Source organism: Musa acuminata, chromosome BXJ3-11 (genome assembly GCF_036884655.1).
Source record: "Musa acuminata AAA Group cultivar baxijiao chromosome BXJ3-11, Cavendish_Baxijiao_AAA, whole genome shotgun sequence".
In the NCBI taxonomy this organism is placed as follows: domain Eukaryota; kingdom Viridiplantae; phylum Streptophyta; class Magnoliopsida; order Zingiberales; family Musaceae; genus Musa; species Musa acuminata.
The window spans coordinates 13854419-13871701 of record NC_088359.1 but is presented as its reverse complement, the minus strand read 5'-3'; the positions used below and the strand labels follow the sequence as shown (position 1 = coordinate 13871701).

The 17283-nt window shown below is 38.2% G+C and overlaps 1 protein-coding gene across 1 annotated transcript; it reads right to left on the bottom strand.

Moving 5' to 3' along the window:
- Window positions 1-10910: 10910 nt before the first annotated feature.
- On the bottom strand, window positions 10911-12680 carry LOC135652267 (sugar transport protein MST4-like). The gene is made up of 3 exons (XM_065173094.1): window positions 12244-12680; window positions 11453-12079; window positions 10911-11348 (listed from the first exon to the last, which is right to left on the bottom strand). The coding sequence occupies exons 1-3, from the start codon at window positions 12652-12654 to the stop codon at window positions 10911-10913; spliced, it is 1476 nt and encodes a 491-aa protein (XP_065029166.1). The 5' UTR covers window positions 12655-12680.
- Between the last annotated feature and the right edge of the window lie 4603 nt (window positions 12681-17283).

The window sequence follows — 17283 nt, the reverse complement described above, 5'->3', positions numbered from 1 at the left end:
CATCATGAAAAGAGGCAAACTAGCTAGCTTACACAATTCAAGATGAAAGCAAAAATTACACTCCTCTAAAGAGAAGATGCAAATATAACACTTGCCAAATTGTTTGCTTGCCTCATGTAAAACATTATCTCTTGCTAGTTTGGCATTTTGCAAGCTTGCACTTTGCAAAAAAAAGTAAAAATGATACTTCTCAAAAGAGAATAAAGAGCTTGTTATCTTGAACATCACAAGCTTGCCGAACAAAAATTACAAAAGTGCTATCTTGCCTATCTCAAGAAGCAAAACTTGCAACATGCACATTGCAATAGGAAGCAAGAATCATAAGCTTACACAAGAAAGCTATCTTGCATTTGCTTTCGAAATTTTTGCTAGCTTGTATGTAGTAAAACTTGCATATCATAAAAATTGCTAGCTTGTAGTATAAAGAGTAGCAAATAGTTGCTATCTAAAGAAAATTAAACATGCTAAACTTACACCTTGCAATGGAAGCAAAATTGCAAGCTCAAACATTGCAAAGGAAGCAAAAATTTGCTAGCTTGCAACTTGCATATTTCAAGAAGCAAGAGTTGCCTTCTTGAACATCTCTAAATTGCTAGCTTGCAAGTTCTAAAATATTGTAACATTGCTAGCTTGCATGTCCTAAAAGTGCTATCTTGTATGCTGTAAAACTTGCATATCTAAAACTTGATAGCTTGAATGTTCTAAGCATGATGTAACATTTGCTAAATTTTTTGGTTTCAAAACTGCATGATGATAAAACTTGATATTATGTTTTTCATGCAATAAGTCAAACTAATATTCCAAACACAAGAATAGTTGGACTTCTCCTTTTTGTTGATGACAAAGGGGGAGAAGTATGATGTTATGCATAAGTTTATGCATAAGTTCATGATGACGTGTTGCAAGTATTCATGATGAATATTGCAATAACTTGAATTCAGTTTGAATTCAAGATTCTATCAATATGGCATATTGATAGGGGGAGTTTGTTTAAACTCCGGGAGTTAAGTTTAACTCCGTCATCAAGTGGTTGTCATCATCAAAAAGGGGGAGATTGTTGAATCTCGTATTTTGATGATGAAACTACTTGATATATGTTTATGATTTAATCTATGTTTTGAGTGACGCAGGATGTTTCGATCAGGATGAGACAATTAAAGCAGGAAAATCATGTTGTGCCGGAGGAACATGTCAGAAGATTGGATGTCGGGCCGGTGGATCGGTCGACGTATCGACATAAGGCTTCGGGCCGTGGACTCAGGCATCGGGCCAAGAAGAGCGGGTATTATGCCAAGGATATCGGAGTTGCGGAGTCAACTTGCCGATTGGGCAATAGGCTGCAGGAGAGGACGATGAGCCGAAGAATCGGACGAAGCGTCGAGGGACCAATGACATGCCAGACAACTTGGTTAATTGCTTAGGATTAATTGTCTCAATCGAAGTTTTGTTTTAAGTGTGCAAGATTAACTACGATGAAAGTAAGATATGCAACAGGAGTTGCGCCGGAGTCAAGACAATGATCACATTGGGAGTTCGAGAGTTCAACGGAAGTTCGGACAGTCATCGGAGGTTCTGCGGGAATAAATCCGAGAAGTCCATGAGCTTGCCAAAGAAGCTCGTCGGAACTCGCCAAATGGATCATCGCAAGTCCAGGAGTTTGTCGGAAGTCCGCAGGAGCATCATCGAGGGTTCATCGGATGATCGACGGAAGTTTGCAGGAAGCTCGCCGGAAGAAGCGATTGACGCACCGAAGCAAGTTGCAGTAAATATCTTAGGAAATATCATAGTTAGCACAATGATTAAGTTAAAAATGGGAGGTGATCCCATTAACTTAATCTTGGGGCAATTGGGCCCCTGAAAAACCCAAATTGGGCCGAATGGATCAACCCATTCGGACCCTGATTTCTGCTAGGCGGTTCAACCGCCTTAGTCAGGCGGTGGCACCGCCTGAGCTCAGTCTTTGAGCTCTGGCAGGAGGTGCAACCGCCCCTGACAGAGGTGGCACTGCTTGGGCTGGGTCTCCGAGCTCTGGCTGAGCGGTGCAACCACCTCAATCAGGCGGTGGCACCGCCTGAGCTCGGTCTTTGAGCTCTGGCAGGAGGTGCAACCACCCTTGACAGGAGGTGGCACCGCCTAGAGGCTCAGTCTTTGAGCTCTGCCAGGCGGTGCAACCGCCAGATCCCGGAATTCCGGGAATTGACAGTTTTTAGCTCCACATTCAAACTGGGTTGGGGCCTATAAATACCCCACCCTTTCAGCACTGAAAGGGCACCCAGAAACCACCGAAATTTTGATTTTACTTTATGATTTTTAGAGCTCAAAAGTGTTGTATGAGTTGAAAGTTCTTCTTCCTCTTTTCTTCCAAGTTCTAATCTGTTAAGAGAGGAAAGGAAATTCTGTAAGGGTTGTCTCCTAAGCCCGTCAAAAGGTGTGAAACTATAAAAGGGTGGTTGGCCTTCGCCTATTGAAGGAAGGCCTCTAGTTGACGTCGGTGGAGGAAGCCAAAAGTGGAGTAGGTCAAGATTGATCGAACCACTCTAAATCTCGGTTTGCATTTACTTTGAGCATATTATTTTTACTGCAAACCTCCTCAAAAGCTTACTGCTTTCTGCACATATACGATTGGGCTTCAAGCTTTGCACTTTCCGAATCGGCATTTAGACGTAAATCAGTTTTATCATACGATCATCATATTTCAGTTTGCGCTTATGTTTTGATTTCTATCATAACTGCAAACTGCCTTTATATCCTTGCTTTAACTGCATCTCGCTTAATCAAGTGATTTACGAATCAGCATTTAGACGTAAATCAATTTTTTCGTACGAATATCATATTTCAGTTTACGCCTACTATCTGATTTGAACCATAATTGCAAACTGCATTTATATCTTTGCTGCATCTCGCTTAATCAAAAGTTAAAGTGATTTACGAATCAGCTTTCTTACTGAAATCACTTTTATCGTACGAACACGTTTTTTTTTATCGTAGAAGATTTTCCGCTACACTAATTCACCCCTCTTGATCCTAACACATCCTTGACTCCGGGACTTCATTTTGCTTCATGCCTTGCTATCGTAGTTAATCCTACACATGTAAAACAAACTTCAATCTAGACAATTAATACTAAGCATTAATCAAGTTGTTCGGCATGTCATTGGTCTCTCGACGCTTCATCTGATTTTTTGGCGCATCGTCCTCTCCTACGGCCTTTTGCCCAATTGGCCAATTGTCTCCGCAACTCCGATATCCTTGGCGCAATGTCCGCTCTTCATGGCCCGATGTCCGAATCCACGACCTGAATCCTTCTGTCGATACGTCGACTGATCCACCGGCCCAATGTCCAATCTTCTGACATGTTCCTCCGGCCTAACATGATTTTTCTGCTTTAATTATCTCATCCTGATCGAAGCATCCTACATCACTCAACACGCAGATTAAATCATAAACAATTATCAAATGGTTTCATCATCAAAATATGAGATTCAACAATCTCTCCCTTTTTGATGATGACAACCAATTGATGACAAAGTTAACCTTAACTCCCGGAGTTTAAACAAACTCCCCCTATCAATATGTCATATTGATAGAACCTTGAATTTAAGCTGAATTCAAGTCATTGCAAATTTCATCTTGAATATTTGCAATACGTCATCATGCATAACATGATAACACTTCTCCCCCTTTGTCATCAACAAAAAGGAGAAGTCCAACTATTCTTGTGTTTGAAATACATGTTCAACACATTGCATGATAAACATAATTTTCAGTTTTTTTATCATCATGCAAGCTAGCAAAAATTTAGAGTTCTACAAGTTTGTACATTTTGCTAGATGTATAAGTTTAGCATTTTTGCTTCTTGAGATAGGTAAGATAACACTTCTTTTTACTGTTCAAGATAGCAAGTTCTACATTATGCAAGTTAGCGAATTAGAGATGTTCAAGAAAACAACACTTGCTTCTTGAAATATGCAAGTTTTACAACATACAATCTAGCAAATTTAAAGATATACAAGTTGGCATATTTGCTTTTCTTTACGACGTGCAAGATAGCATATTTTTGCATCTTCTTGAGATTTCAAGCATGCAATTCTTGGTGATGTTCAAGATAGCAATTTCTTCTATTTTGAGAAATGTAATTTTTGCTTTCTTCTTGAATTGTGCGAGCTAGCAAATTTTTTGCTTTCTAGTATGTTTTGCTCCCCCTTTGTCATTGTAAAAAAGAAGGGAAGACCCTTTACATCAATTTTCAAATTATGACAAAGGTAAATAGCATAGATGAAAATTCAAGTCATGAATGTCAAAATAATTATTTTATCATGAATATTTCATCATTGCATGCATCATTATCACAAGTTAAAGTATTGCATGCAAAATACCAAATAATCATATATATAAAATATAAAATCATCATTACATGCATGATTCCAAATCATCGTTCTAGAGTATTATTTTAGAAAATGATAATTATTGATTTTCATATTTTTTTAAAAATCATAGTGTTGCATGCATTTTTATCTAAGGGAAAAATCATAGTGTTGCATGCATTATTCCAAAACATTTCAAGCCATAATTACAAAGAAATCATGTCATGAAGGGTAAAATCACTTGAATACCAAAAGACATGATTCATATAGTAAATATCTTCTTTAAAAAATATTAAGTAGAATCATAAGAGAACGATTAACGAAAAATCTTGATTCATAATAAATCTTAATTTATAAGTATCAAGGAATCAAGATCATGATTTGGATAAAAATTTATTCAATTTTAAATCATCAAATCATCAAATCAAAATCCAAGAGATTCATAAAAATAATTCAAATGGATTCATTAATCTCCTTTTTGAAAAATCGATAAAATAGAGAAATTTTTCAAGGAGAAAGGTTTCCTCTATTTAGTTTGTTTCATACAAGTATGTCTTTGTCTTTTTTTTTTATGCCAAATCAAAATATATATATCATCAATCGTTTAGGATCGAAAAATAAATTTCGTCATAAAAACCATAAATTACTTAAAAATCATCATGCATAATTTTGAAATTTATTAAGCATGATCATTATGCATGACATCAAAACATGGTTTCAAAATGTTTAATATTTTCATTACATAATTTCATTATTATGCATCATTGAAATTGATTTCATAAAGTATTTTCCATCAAGATCATTTTTTTTATTGTAGTCATGCATTTTTCTTTTTAGGTGAATCAACTTTTCATCCTTAGTTTTCCATACAAAAGCCATGCATCATCATTAAGCATGATATCATATTTTCAATCAAAATTATTTTGTTTGTTTGTCATAAAATATATATTTTTCATGATTATTTTTAAAATCATTAGAAAGGTAAGCATGATCCAATTTTATTTTTACATTTTCATTAAACATGCAGTTTTCATTATCATTTTCAAAATTACTAGCATGATCATAATTTTTGTATTTTCATTTTTAAATATGTAATTTTCAAGAAAAAATATTTCTAAGCTGAAAAAAAAAAAAGCATCATGAAAAGCATCATGTAATTTCAAAATAAGTTAAGGGGGTTTCGATTACCTCATCGTTGAAAGCCGTTAAGGTGTAGTTTGCCACTTCGCCTTTCTTGATTTTCTCCTCGTCTTCGGAGGAGCTCGATTCATCCCACTTTGTATTCTTCTTCTTGCATTCAAAGTAATTAATTGCATTCTTTTTAATTTTGTTCTTTAATTTTTATTTTATTAACCTTTTAAATTTCTTAGTGAGTTTGAGTTCACCATCACTTGAGCTTATGCTCGAGTCATCTTCAAATGTTCTAAGTTTGAAATCCTTCCTATCCTTTGGAAGTTGTTCATGAGTTCTTTATGTGCATTGCATGTCATTTCACAGGTCATCAAAGACCCTATTAGTTCTTCGATCAAAAAGGTATTTAAATTTTTTGATTCTTGAATAGCGATTACTTTTGAATCCCAAGTTTTAGAAAGTGAGCACAAAATCTTGTTAACGAGTTCAAAATTCGAAAAACATTTGCCAAGAGCTTTTAGACTATTGATGACATCCGTAAAACGGGTGTATATGTCTCCAATAGTCTCTCTTGGTTCCATACAAAACATCTCAAAATCGTGCATCAAAAAATTTATTTTAGAATCTTCTACACTACTTGTGCCTTCGTATGTGATTTCAAGAGTGTGTTAAATATCGAAAGTCGTTTCGCACAAAGAAACCCGATTAAACTCATTTTTGTCTAAAGCACAAAATAGAGCATTCATAGCTCTAGCATTTAAAGAAAAAGTCCTCTTCTCCAAATCATTCCAATCTTTCATTGGAAGAGAAGACCTTTTAAAACCGGATTCGACAATATGCCATAAATTCAAATCCAATGAAAGCAAGAAAACTCTCATTCGAGTTTTCCAATAAGTGTAGTCCGTCCCATTGAAAAAGAGATGACGAATGAGAGAGTGACCCTCTTGAAAGCCGAAAAGAGCCATTTTTATATAGGTGTTAAACCAAAATAGAAAACCATGGCTCTGATACCAATTGTTAGGATCAGGGTCGACACTAAGAGGGGGGGGGGGGGGGGGTGACTTAGTGCAGCAATAAAATAACATCTCGATTAAAACTTTTGTACGATAAAAAATTATTTCCGACGAAAGACCGATTTCGGAAACTTAACTTAAAAATTGAACTCGGAAGATAACTTGAAATCTCGTTCTCATTCGAATATAAAGTGAAAGTAGTAGGCAAATAAAGATTCAGTTTGCAATATGTAAATGATAGGAAGTAAATGTAAACCAAAGAGCACGACAATTTTAGAGTGGTTCGGTCAACGTGACCTACATCCACTTTCGGCTTCCTCCTCCGACGAGGACACCGGCATCCACTAGAGGTCTTCCTTCAAAAGGTGAAGACCAACTCCTTTTTACACCCCTCTTCTCCTTTTCACGGGTTTAGGAGACAACCCTTACAAGCACTCACACTCCTCTTATAGAATTCTAAACTTAGAGTGGAGGAGAGAAATTCTAAAGTGATTTCTACAGTGTTTCATTCCTTTTTTGCTCTCTGTGCTTATGTGTTTTAACCAGGGATGAGAGGGGTATTTATAGGCATCAAGTTGATTCAAACTTAGAGCCTAAAAACATCTCATCCTGGGTTCCTCGGGGACGGGCGGTACCACCGCTTGCGTTGGGCGATACCACCGCTTGCGCTGGGCGGTACCACCGCCTAGTGTCAGTTTGGCTAACACTACCCTAGGCAGTTCCACCGCCCAGGTCTGGCGGTACCACCACCTAGGGGGGAGTGCTGGGCGGTACCACCTCCCAGATTGGCGATGCCACCGCCTGACATAGTCTCGAAGATAGTGCCACGACGGTGAGACTTATTTGGGCACTGTTTGGGCTTCTTATTGGGCCCAACACAGTCCTTACATGGGTGCTAGCTGGCCCCTAATTGGGTTGGCCCAAAACCAAGCCTAATTACATGCTAACTATGATTCCTAAGATATATTCTAAGCTAAACTAAGTCTGTAAGTCTATTCTTCCGGTGAGCTTCCAGCGATCTTCCGGCGAACTTCCGATGATCTCTCAGCAATGTTCCGGCGAACTCCCAGTAAACTCCTAGACTTGCAACTATCTTCTTGGCACGTTTCGATGAGCTTCTCTGTCAAGCTTTGATACTTCTCGACTGGTTCTTCCAGAACTTCCGACGAACGTCCGGACTTCCGATGAACTCTCGAACTTCCAACGATGTCGCGTCCTTGACTCCGGGACTTCATTTTGCTTCATGCCTTGCTATCATAGTTAATCTTGTACATGTAAACGAAACTTCGATCTAGACAATTAATACTAAGCATTAATCAAGTTGTCCGGCATGTCATTAGTCTCTTAACGCTTCGTCCGATTCTTTGGCGCATCGTCCTTTCCTACGGCCTATTACCCAATCGGCCAGTTGACTCCGCATCTCCGATATCCTTGGCATAGTGTCCGCTCTTCTTGGTCCAATGCCCAAATCCATGGCCCAAAGCCTTTTGTCGATACGTTGACCAATCCACTGCCCGACGTCTAATCTTCTGACATGTTTCTCCAGCCTAACATGATTTTTTCTGCTTTAATTGTCTCATCCTGATCGAAGCATCCTGCATCACTCAACACGCAGATTAAATCATAAATAATTATCAATTAGTTTCGTCATCAAAATACGAGATTCAACAATCTAAACACATTATGAGGAGGTTCCACGTGATTAGAGAGATTGCAACCCGAGGAGATGTAGTAGTGGAAAGAGTTTCATCCGAAGATCCACTAACAAAGTCATTGCCTCAAATTATCTTTGAGCGTCATAGGGGTCTTATGGAGATCCGACACATAGGTGATTGGCTTTAGGTCAAGTGGGAGATTGCTAGTCATAGGTGCCCTACAAGCCAATCACGTGAGTGATGACACGTGTTACATGATATGCATTATTTTTACTTATTATATTTTTATATTTTATCACTTTATATTGTTTATTACATATATGTGTATATATATTGTGATGTCCATAGATCTGTGCAATGAGAATCAAATCGTGATAAAATCATGATAATGAGATCGATTCACCTTTAAACACAAACCTTAAATAATCCTAGTCATAGGTTACTCGAGAGGGACATCAAAATAACCGGACAAAATAATGTTTTATACACCCGTCTATATGATGGAGGTAGCTGGCCTCATAGATGCTCGTTTGGGGACACTAGGACTATAGTGCAAGTGCTCATTGAAGAATGATTTCATTGATTGACCGCTCATGGAATGTTGGATGGTTGATGATGTCTTATTGTCAAATATTAATTTCGTCATCCTAGTGGTGTATCTGGTCCTTAGACTTGAAATACCAAGGATGTCCTATATGAGTACTCCACTCTTTGATATCAGACTTATAGGTTTAGAAGTTTCATATCTAGTATAGTAAGTCATCGAGAGTGATAGCTAACCTTATGAGGACTATTGAGTGTTGATAGAGGATCATCCACTCTCGGTGTCATGAAAAAAATATCTCATGTGTTCTTGCTCAGAAAAATCCTTAGCTATGGTCATTCGGATTGAGAGAGAGAGTTCTTTAGGAGAATCCGATTAAAACAAATTCGAGTAAAAACTATATAGGCCTAACAGTACCATGCCCAATATATGATCTCTGGGGTATTAGATAGATGATGGACTATAGATACACGGTAACTAATGATAGACAAGTTTAATGGATTGGATTCTCCTATATCGTTTGGGAACTACGACGTAGTGGCTTAGTACGTCCGTAGTCGATGAGTCGAGTGAATTATTATAGAGATAATAATTTACTGAGCCAGAATGAGTTCTAATAGGTATGACTCATGAGTAGCTCGATATTGGGCCTAGAGGGTCACACATATGGTAGTCATTGCGACGAGTAGAGGTTCGGATATGAGATATTCACCGAAGCTCCTATCTTTTTAAATATTCAATAAACCACTGAATTATTAGATCCTATGGATAAGATCCAATAAGAGCCAATGAGAGATTATTGGATAGAGATCCACTAATCTAAGAGGCTTGGGTAGTTGGATGAAGATTCAATACCCAATGGGGTAGGATCCATTAAGGTTGAGTTGACAGGGGACCTCTATAAATAAGAGGGAACTAAAGGCTCATAGGCTAGAGGTTTTTGGTTGCTACCTCCTATTTTCCTCTCCCCTTCTCCTCCTCAGATAGTAGGTATGTAATTTTGGATAATGATTAGAGGAGCGTCGTCATAGCCCTATTGTATGGATCGCTACTAGAAAAGAGGATGTGTAACCTCCTTCATTCTCTCCTACAAACCTCCTTCATTCTCTCCTACAAATCTGTAGGGATTTAGAGATATATGATCTCACTAGGTAAAACACAATCTTTCATATACGCAGTTTTCAGTTTTGCAGGTTTTGCACATCAATCTTCGCACAATGACGAACATCTTTTCAGGAAATCTGAGAATTTTATTTTCTATTATTCCGTTGCATATGTGATGTCACATGTAGATGTCTAATGACTTTGAATATATAACAAGATCATCTTTTTGGATATAAATTTTGAGTATTCACATTAGCTTATAGTTTGTTATTCCATCATCTTTCCAAAATAAGAAACTTAAATTAAGTTCTTAACCTATTTAAAATAATGCTATAGCTTTGTGTTATATCAATCTTACTGATTCCTCAATTATATGCAAACTACCACTTTTTTTCTCACATCTTCAATTATTTAAGAACTAATGCTATAGCTTTTCTTGTAAAATTTATGTACCAAACACGGCAATTTGGTAACTCAGAATCTCGAATTGGGTTGTAAGATTCTCAAAATTGTGGAAAGATGTGATCAAATATTTATAATATTTTGATTTACATAATGTTGAAACAAATGCCCCTAGAATTTCTAGCAAATTGTGGGCGCCAATGAAATTCTATCTCTTTCATTCTATCTCAAAAATTGTTATGTTGTGTTATGATCAAATCTACTCAAAATAATATTTTAATTAATATTAATTTTATAATTATATTTTATTTAGTTACAAATATTAGCATAACACAAAGATAAAACAAAATAATAGTCTCATATTCTTAGGATATCAATATTCAAAAGGGAAGATTATATATTGATAAAAATATTAAATAATGAACTCGAAAATTATTTTTGGTTATGTTGTTTTATGATCAAATCTATTCAAAATAATAGTTTTATTAATTTTAATTTTATAATTATATTTTATTTAGTTATATATATTAGCATAACACGAAGACAAAACAAAATGATAACCTCATATTCTTACAATATTACTATTCAAAAGTGAAGATTATATATCGATAAAAGTATTAAATAATGAACTCGACATAAAGATCATGTTGACGAGGTTAGCCTCGACATCCTCAAGGTAAACACAAATCATCGAGTCTTAGACAGAGTGTTTTTTGTCTTCTTCCTCATCCATGAATCTCTTCCAGAACCAATGTTGCTTCCAAACCTTCTCGGTCATTTCATCGATCGGCACGTTCTTGGTCTCGGGCAATAAGAAGATGACGAACAGACCCATCACCACAATCCATGCACCAAAGAAGAAGAAGATCCCGGCACGTAGATGACACATCATAGATAGGAAAGCTTGGGCAATGACAAAAGTGAAAAGCATGTTTGAGCTGACGGCAAAGGCATAGCCGGCGGTCCTCGTCGCCAGGGGGAAAGTTTCACTAGGAATCAACCAGCCAAGTGGACCCCAAGACCAAGCAAAGCTCGAAACGAATAGGCACACGAGCACCACCACCCAAACTGCCACTCCGTGTCCCAGCTCATTGGTTGCTTTCAAATTCACAAGCAAAATGCCTCCAATAGCCACCTGCATGCAAATCACCCCCCACTAGAGTTAGAATCTCATATTTCAAACGATTCCTCGTACTCTATAATTACATGTTTAATATGCCCATGGCTTGTGTCCCTAACCTGTGTGATCAACATCTGGCCACAAGCTTCAAGAAGCAGGAATCTCCTCCCGACTTTGTCCACTAAGACCACTGATACGACGGTAGACAGAACATTGACGATCCCCGTGATGACCGCAGAAAGAAGTGAAGCATCATTCTTAAATCCGATGGTCTGAAAGAGGACTGGTGCATAGAACATGATGGCGTTGATCCCAGTGAACTGCTGGAAGACTTGCATCACGATGGCAATAACCAATTGCGGTCGGCTACTTCTCTTCATGAGATTCTTGAAAGGTTGCTTCACCTGTCGTGCCATCTCGCAGGCGTGTAGTATTTCCTCGTACTCTGCATCGACATTGTCGGTCCCCCGGATCTTCTTCAACATGGCCAAGCCTTCCATAAGCATCTCACGCTCGATGAGGCTCGTCGGGGTCTCCGCAATCACCATGGAGCCCAAGCAAAGCATCATCGCCGGCACTCCAGCCAAGCCAAGCGCAAGTCTCCACCCCCAGGGGTGGATATTGGACACCAAGTAGTTTACAATGTTCGCCACAAAGATCCCGATGGTCACGTCAAGTTGGAAGAGGATGTTTAAGGCTCCACGGACGTGAACTGGTGCGATCTCCGACAAGAATAGAGGAACTGCCTACAGGATGAATAATAGTGGCAAACATATGACACGGAAAGTGAGTTTAACAAAAGATACATCTTCCAGGAGAAATTGGAAGTTAATAGGGAAATTGAGACGGAAACTGAAGAGAAGAGAAACTCTAGAATGAAAAATTGTATGAAAAAGAAAGTAGAGCAAACCTGATTGGCAAATCCAACACCAACTCCGAGGAGAATCCTTCCGATGATCAGCATGGCAATGTTCACAGCAGCTGCGTTCAGGATGACACCAACCAAGAAGAATATTGATGCTGCTTGCATAGTGAGCTTCCGGCCATGTTTCGTGCAAATCTTCGAAGCTACGAAGCTGGCTACCAAGGCAGCAAGGTACAATGATGAAGTGAAAAGCTGAAGGTTTTGGTTATCAAACTTGCAATAGTTGTCTTCCTTGGCTTTGTGCTTCCTCTCAAAGACCGCAGGGAAGAACTCCTCCAAGAAGTCATCCATAGATGTCACTCCCCCTGCAGATTGACCGTACAGATACGATTGATTAGCTCCATGATCAGAAATAGATTGGAGCTGAATGAGGAAGGCTTTAGGCAAAAGCAACATATATGAGGCAGTTGATGACAAAGAGAAAGAACCATCACACAACCAAGTGGAAAATCCAAGCAAGATCTGCAAGCAACCATCTCTTATCTTGTATGATAGAGCATCTCTCTCACCGTATTATCAATACCATCAAATGGGCTAATGTCAACTAAAGAAAATAAACAATCATCTTCCTGTTGTACCTCAATAACAAGTTGTTCCTTTTGTTTTTTTCTTTTATAATAAGTAGGTCTAATTATCTGATTTAACCTATGACAACGTAACACAAACCTGGCCATACTTTCGATGCTAGATAATAAAACAAATAAATCTAGGGAAGGATTTAGGCAAAAGCAACATATGAGGCAGTTGATGACAAAGAGAAACAACCATCACACAACCAAGTGGAAAATCCATGCATGGAATCCCAAGCAAAGTTATTACAAGATCTGCAAGCAACCATCACCTATCTTGTATGATAGACCATCTATCTCTCTGCAATGCAATGGAGGTAGAGATTGGATTATTAATACCATCCAATGGGCTTATGTCAAGTAAAGAAAATAAACAATCATCTTCCTGTTGTAGTTAAAACCTCAATAACAATTTGTTCCCTTTCTTTTTGTAAAAAGTGCATCTAATTATCTTATTTAACCTATGACGATAAACCAAGACAAATTTGGCCATACTTCCGATGCTAGATAATATAACAAATAAATCTACTACTGAATTAATACAAAATGGAATTTACCTGATATCCCAATGTCATAACCAAACATGAGGCCTCCCGTGGCTGCAATTATTCCACATATTACAACATATATTGTGATCCTTCCCTCAAATTTCTTTGCACCACCGGGCCCCGCATTTGACATCACCATCGCCGGCATCTTGTCCTTCCTCTCTCGGCTGCAATATTGCACCTGGTTTACACAAAAGACCAAGTGCAAGATTGTCCGAAGAGGTGAAGAAAAAAGGAAAACAGAAGATGGAGATGCCAACTTGAAAGGAGACAAGAAAAAGGGTGTATATATAGAGGTCTTCGAGGGACGATAATTAAGCAGAAATTTGATTTTAACCAAAGAAATGCCAATAATAGTGAAATGCTCGCAGAAGGCCAACACAGCTTTGTCAAGAATAGGGCCTTATCTAACATTAAGTTAAAAACTAAAGCTAAATGGAAGGATTAAAAACTTTGGAATTTGTTGAAGTGGAGTAGGCCAATAAATTGAAAGGCATGCTGCCTATCCATATGGTCATCTTACTTGGATTGCACAATCAAAGTGTTATCTTCCTCCTTAAATCAAACTTGGACCAACTATCCCTCTTTGACATAGACTTCTTGCACTGTTAGAGAAGATGGATAACACTTTTTGATGTCAAACCCATAAACCAATATTGTAGATATCTGACAGCACAGATCATGATCAATTAGTGTAACTATCTATCGCATTGAAATAGCACCTTGCTCAGAAAGGGTTGCAAAAACTGGATGGGCTAACTCTGAGATCCCATATGATATAAGCCCCAATATTGTAATGTAGCTGCCTTGGGTCTACAAGTATAAATGATACTAGTTATATAAGCATGGCAAGCAAGTAAAACAAATACTAATAATAAAAAAAAATATAATGATTTATTATATCGAGATGCTCACAACAAGGCAGCATAATGGTAAAAACCAATCATATAGTAGAAAATCCAAGGGTTTCATGTTCCTATACCAATTCAGATATAGATATCAGAAAAATATTAAATTCAATAACCTTATTTGTCAAAAAAAAGAAAAAGGATAAGGATTCAGATGGATGGATTTTAGCTGGAGGAATATGGGAACATTACATGAATTGCGGATGACATGAAAAAAAATATTTAAATAACTAATTCAAATTGATCGATCATATTTATTTTATAGATAAAATTTAAAATATATTAATACAAGAAGCATAAGAAAAAAATGTGTTTACATGTAAAAACTATTAACAACTTCAAATATTCAATTTTTTTTTTGGTAAGTCATATATTCAAATTCGTTTAGAAATAAAAAGACATTTAGAGATTAGCCCATATCTATACCAGTAGTATCGGAATGATATTGGATAAGCAGGCAAGAGTAAGGATATACGATGGGCACATTTCCATCTCTATCCACCGCTTGCTACGTATTTGGATGGACAATATCAAACCACTTACAGCTACAATAATAGCAACGATAAAACTTAGCAAAACTAAATATGTATATGATAAGCAATATGTACAATTTAATTTGTAGAATGTTTTTTTAAGATATTAAACCATACTCTTGCTGTAGCTTGCATATCCCATCAGGCCTGGGTTGTCTTTTGTCAGATCCAAAATTGCTGGTTGACCATCTGTTGAATGGTTCCAAATTGCAGAGGTCGAGCTACCACTGGTTCAAAATACTTATTCATTCAGGGAGTGACTCCATCTCGCTACAATGGAAGGAAAGACCAAATTTAAATCAAGATGGATGGATGTTACACCGATTATCAATATTCTTTTCAAGGCAAGTTGATCCTCCATGGAAATTGCTAATCCTTGCCAGAGATGTTGGTTCTTGTCGTAACATGTTACTTGAGTAAACATCTTTATTGTAACCTTTTACTAGGGGTTAAGTTTCAGTGATTCTACAAAACAGCACACCACTTCATGAATCACTAGGTAGGAAACATGAGTAGTTGCACAGAAGATACAAAAGAACACCTCATAGTGCAAAATTTAAAGCAAGCAGGGTGCAGAGATCGATCAGACCTGAATAACTTGTACGATGGTAAGTGTGACGGTGGCCACCGCCCTTCCGGTGTAATGCCCCACCAGCGACGATTCGGTTGAAGAGCTCCCTCACGACGTGGACGTCGTAGTCGTCTTGGTAGGTGTCGTCGAGGCTCACGATGTTGGGGTGGGCAGACAAGTGCCTCATAATCTCAACCTCCCTGCGCACGTTTTCGATGAGCCATATAGCATGGCACAACTTCTTCTTGGAGATGGACTTGCAAGCAAGGTGCTCCCCTGTGGCCTTGTTGGTGTAGAGGTAGGTGATGCCGAACTAGCCACGGTCGAGCACCAGCCCCAGCTCGTACCGACTGTCGATGTCATGACCGGTAGGGTTCCTGAGGACAACAAGGCTTGTCTTGGCCCACGTTGGCAGTCAATGATAGCAGATAAAATTTTCTCAACTGCATAAGAAAATCTCTGAGCAGTTGAGAAAAATCATCTTTGTTAATATGTATAAATAGCCATCAAGTTCACTATATCAAACACACTCTGTAATTATATATCATATTTTATCATAGTATCAGATGTTGGGGATGGAGGAGCAAGCAAACGATAAAAAACAGAATACTACGATGCAATTAAAAGGAATCCTTTCGATCTAGAAAACCAATGTAGTATTTAAAACAAGAGGATTGACATAGAACACTTTCAAGATATTCCCAAATGTATTATGCTTCTCTTTTGCTTCATGAAATACGGTCCTATTTATAGGACCTAGTGGTAACTACCTCACTCCCCATGTCACTCATGATTGAGATAATTATAGGAACTACCATATAACTTCTAGATCATGGGTAACTTCTTGAAACATGTCTAAAACTATCTAGAACATGATAACTGCTAGTCATAGGTGCCCAGCAAGCCAATCACGTGAGTGATGGCACGTGTGACTTGATACAGAATCTTTTTGCTTATTATATTTTGGCGTATATCACTTTATAACTATTGCATAAATGCATATATATATTGTGATGTCCTTGGATTTGTGCAATGGGAATCGGATCGTGATGAGATTACGATAATGAGATCGATTCACCTTTAAACACATATCCTAAATAATCCCGGTCATAGGTTACTCGAGAGGGACATCGTGATAACCGGATAGACTAGTGTGCTGTATACCCGTCCATATGATGGATGCAGCTGGTCTCATAGCTGCTCGTGTAGGGACACTAGGGATACAGTACAGGTGCTCATTGGAGAATGAGTTCACTGATTGATCCGCTTACGGAATGTTGGATGGTTGATGATGCCTTATTGTCAGACAGCGATTCTGTAGTCCTAGTGGTGTATCTGGTCCTTAGACTTGAGACACCAAGGATGTCCTGTATGAGTGCTCCACTCTTTGATACCAGACTTATAGGTTTGGCTGTCCCCAGATCTAGTACAGCTGGTCATTGTGAGTGGTAGTCGACCTTACGAGGGCTATTGAGTGTCAATAGAGGATCATCCACTCTCGGCGTCATGAGAGGAATATCCTATGCGTTCTTGCTCAGACAAATCCCTGGCCAGGGTCATTCGGGTTGAGAGAGAAAGAGTTCTCCGGGAGAATCCGATTAGAGCAAGACTCGAGTAGAAACCGTATGGGTCTGACAGCACCATGCTCGATATACGGTCTCTGGGATATTAGATGGATGAGGGACTATAGGTACATGGTAACTGAGGACAGACAGGTCCAATGGATTGGATTCCCCTGTATCGTCTGGGGACTACGGCGTAGTGGCCTAGTACGTCCGTAGTCGATGAGTCGAGTGAATTATTACAGAGATAATAATTCACTGAGTTAGAAGGAGTTCTGACAGGTATGACTCACGGCCAGCTCGATATTGGGCCTAGAGGGTCACACACATATGG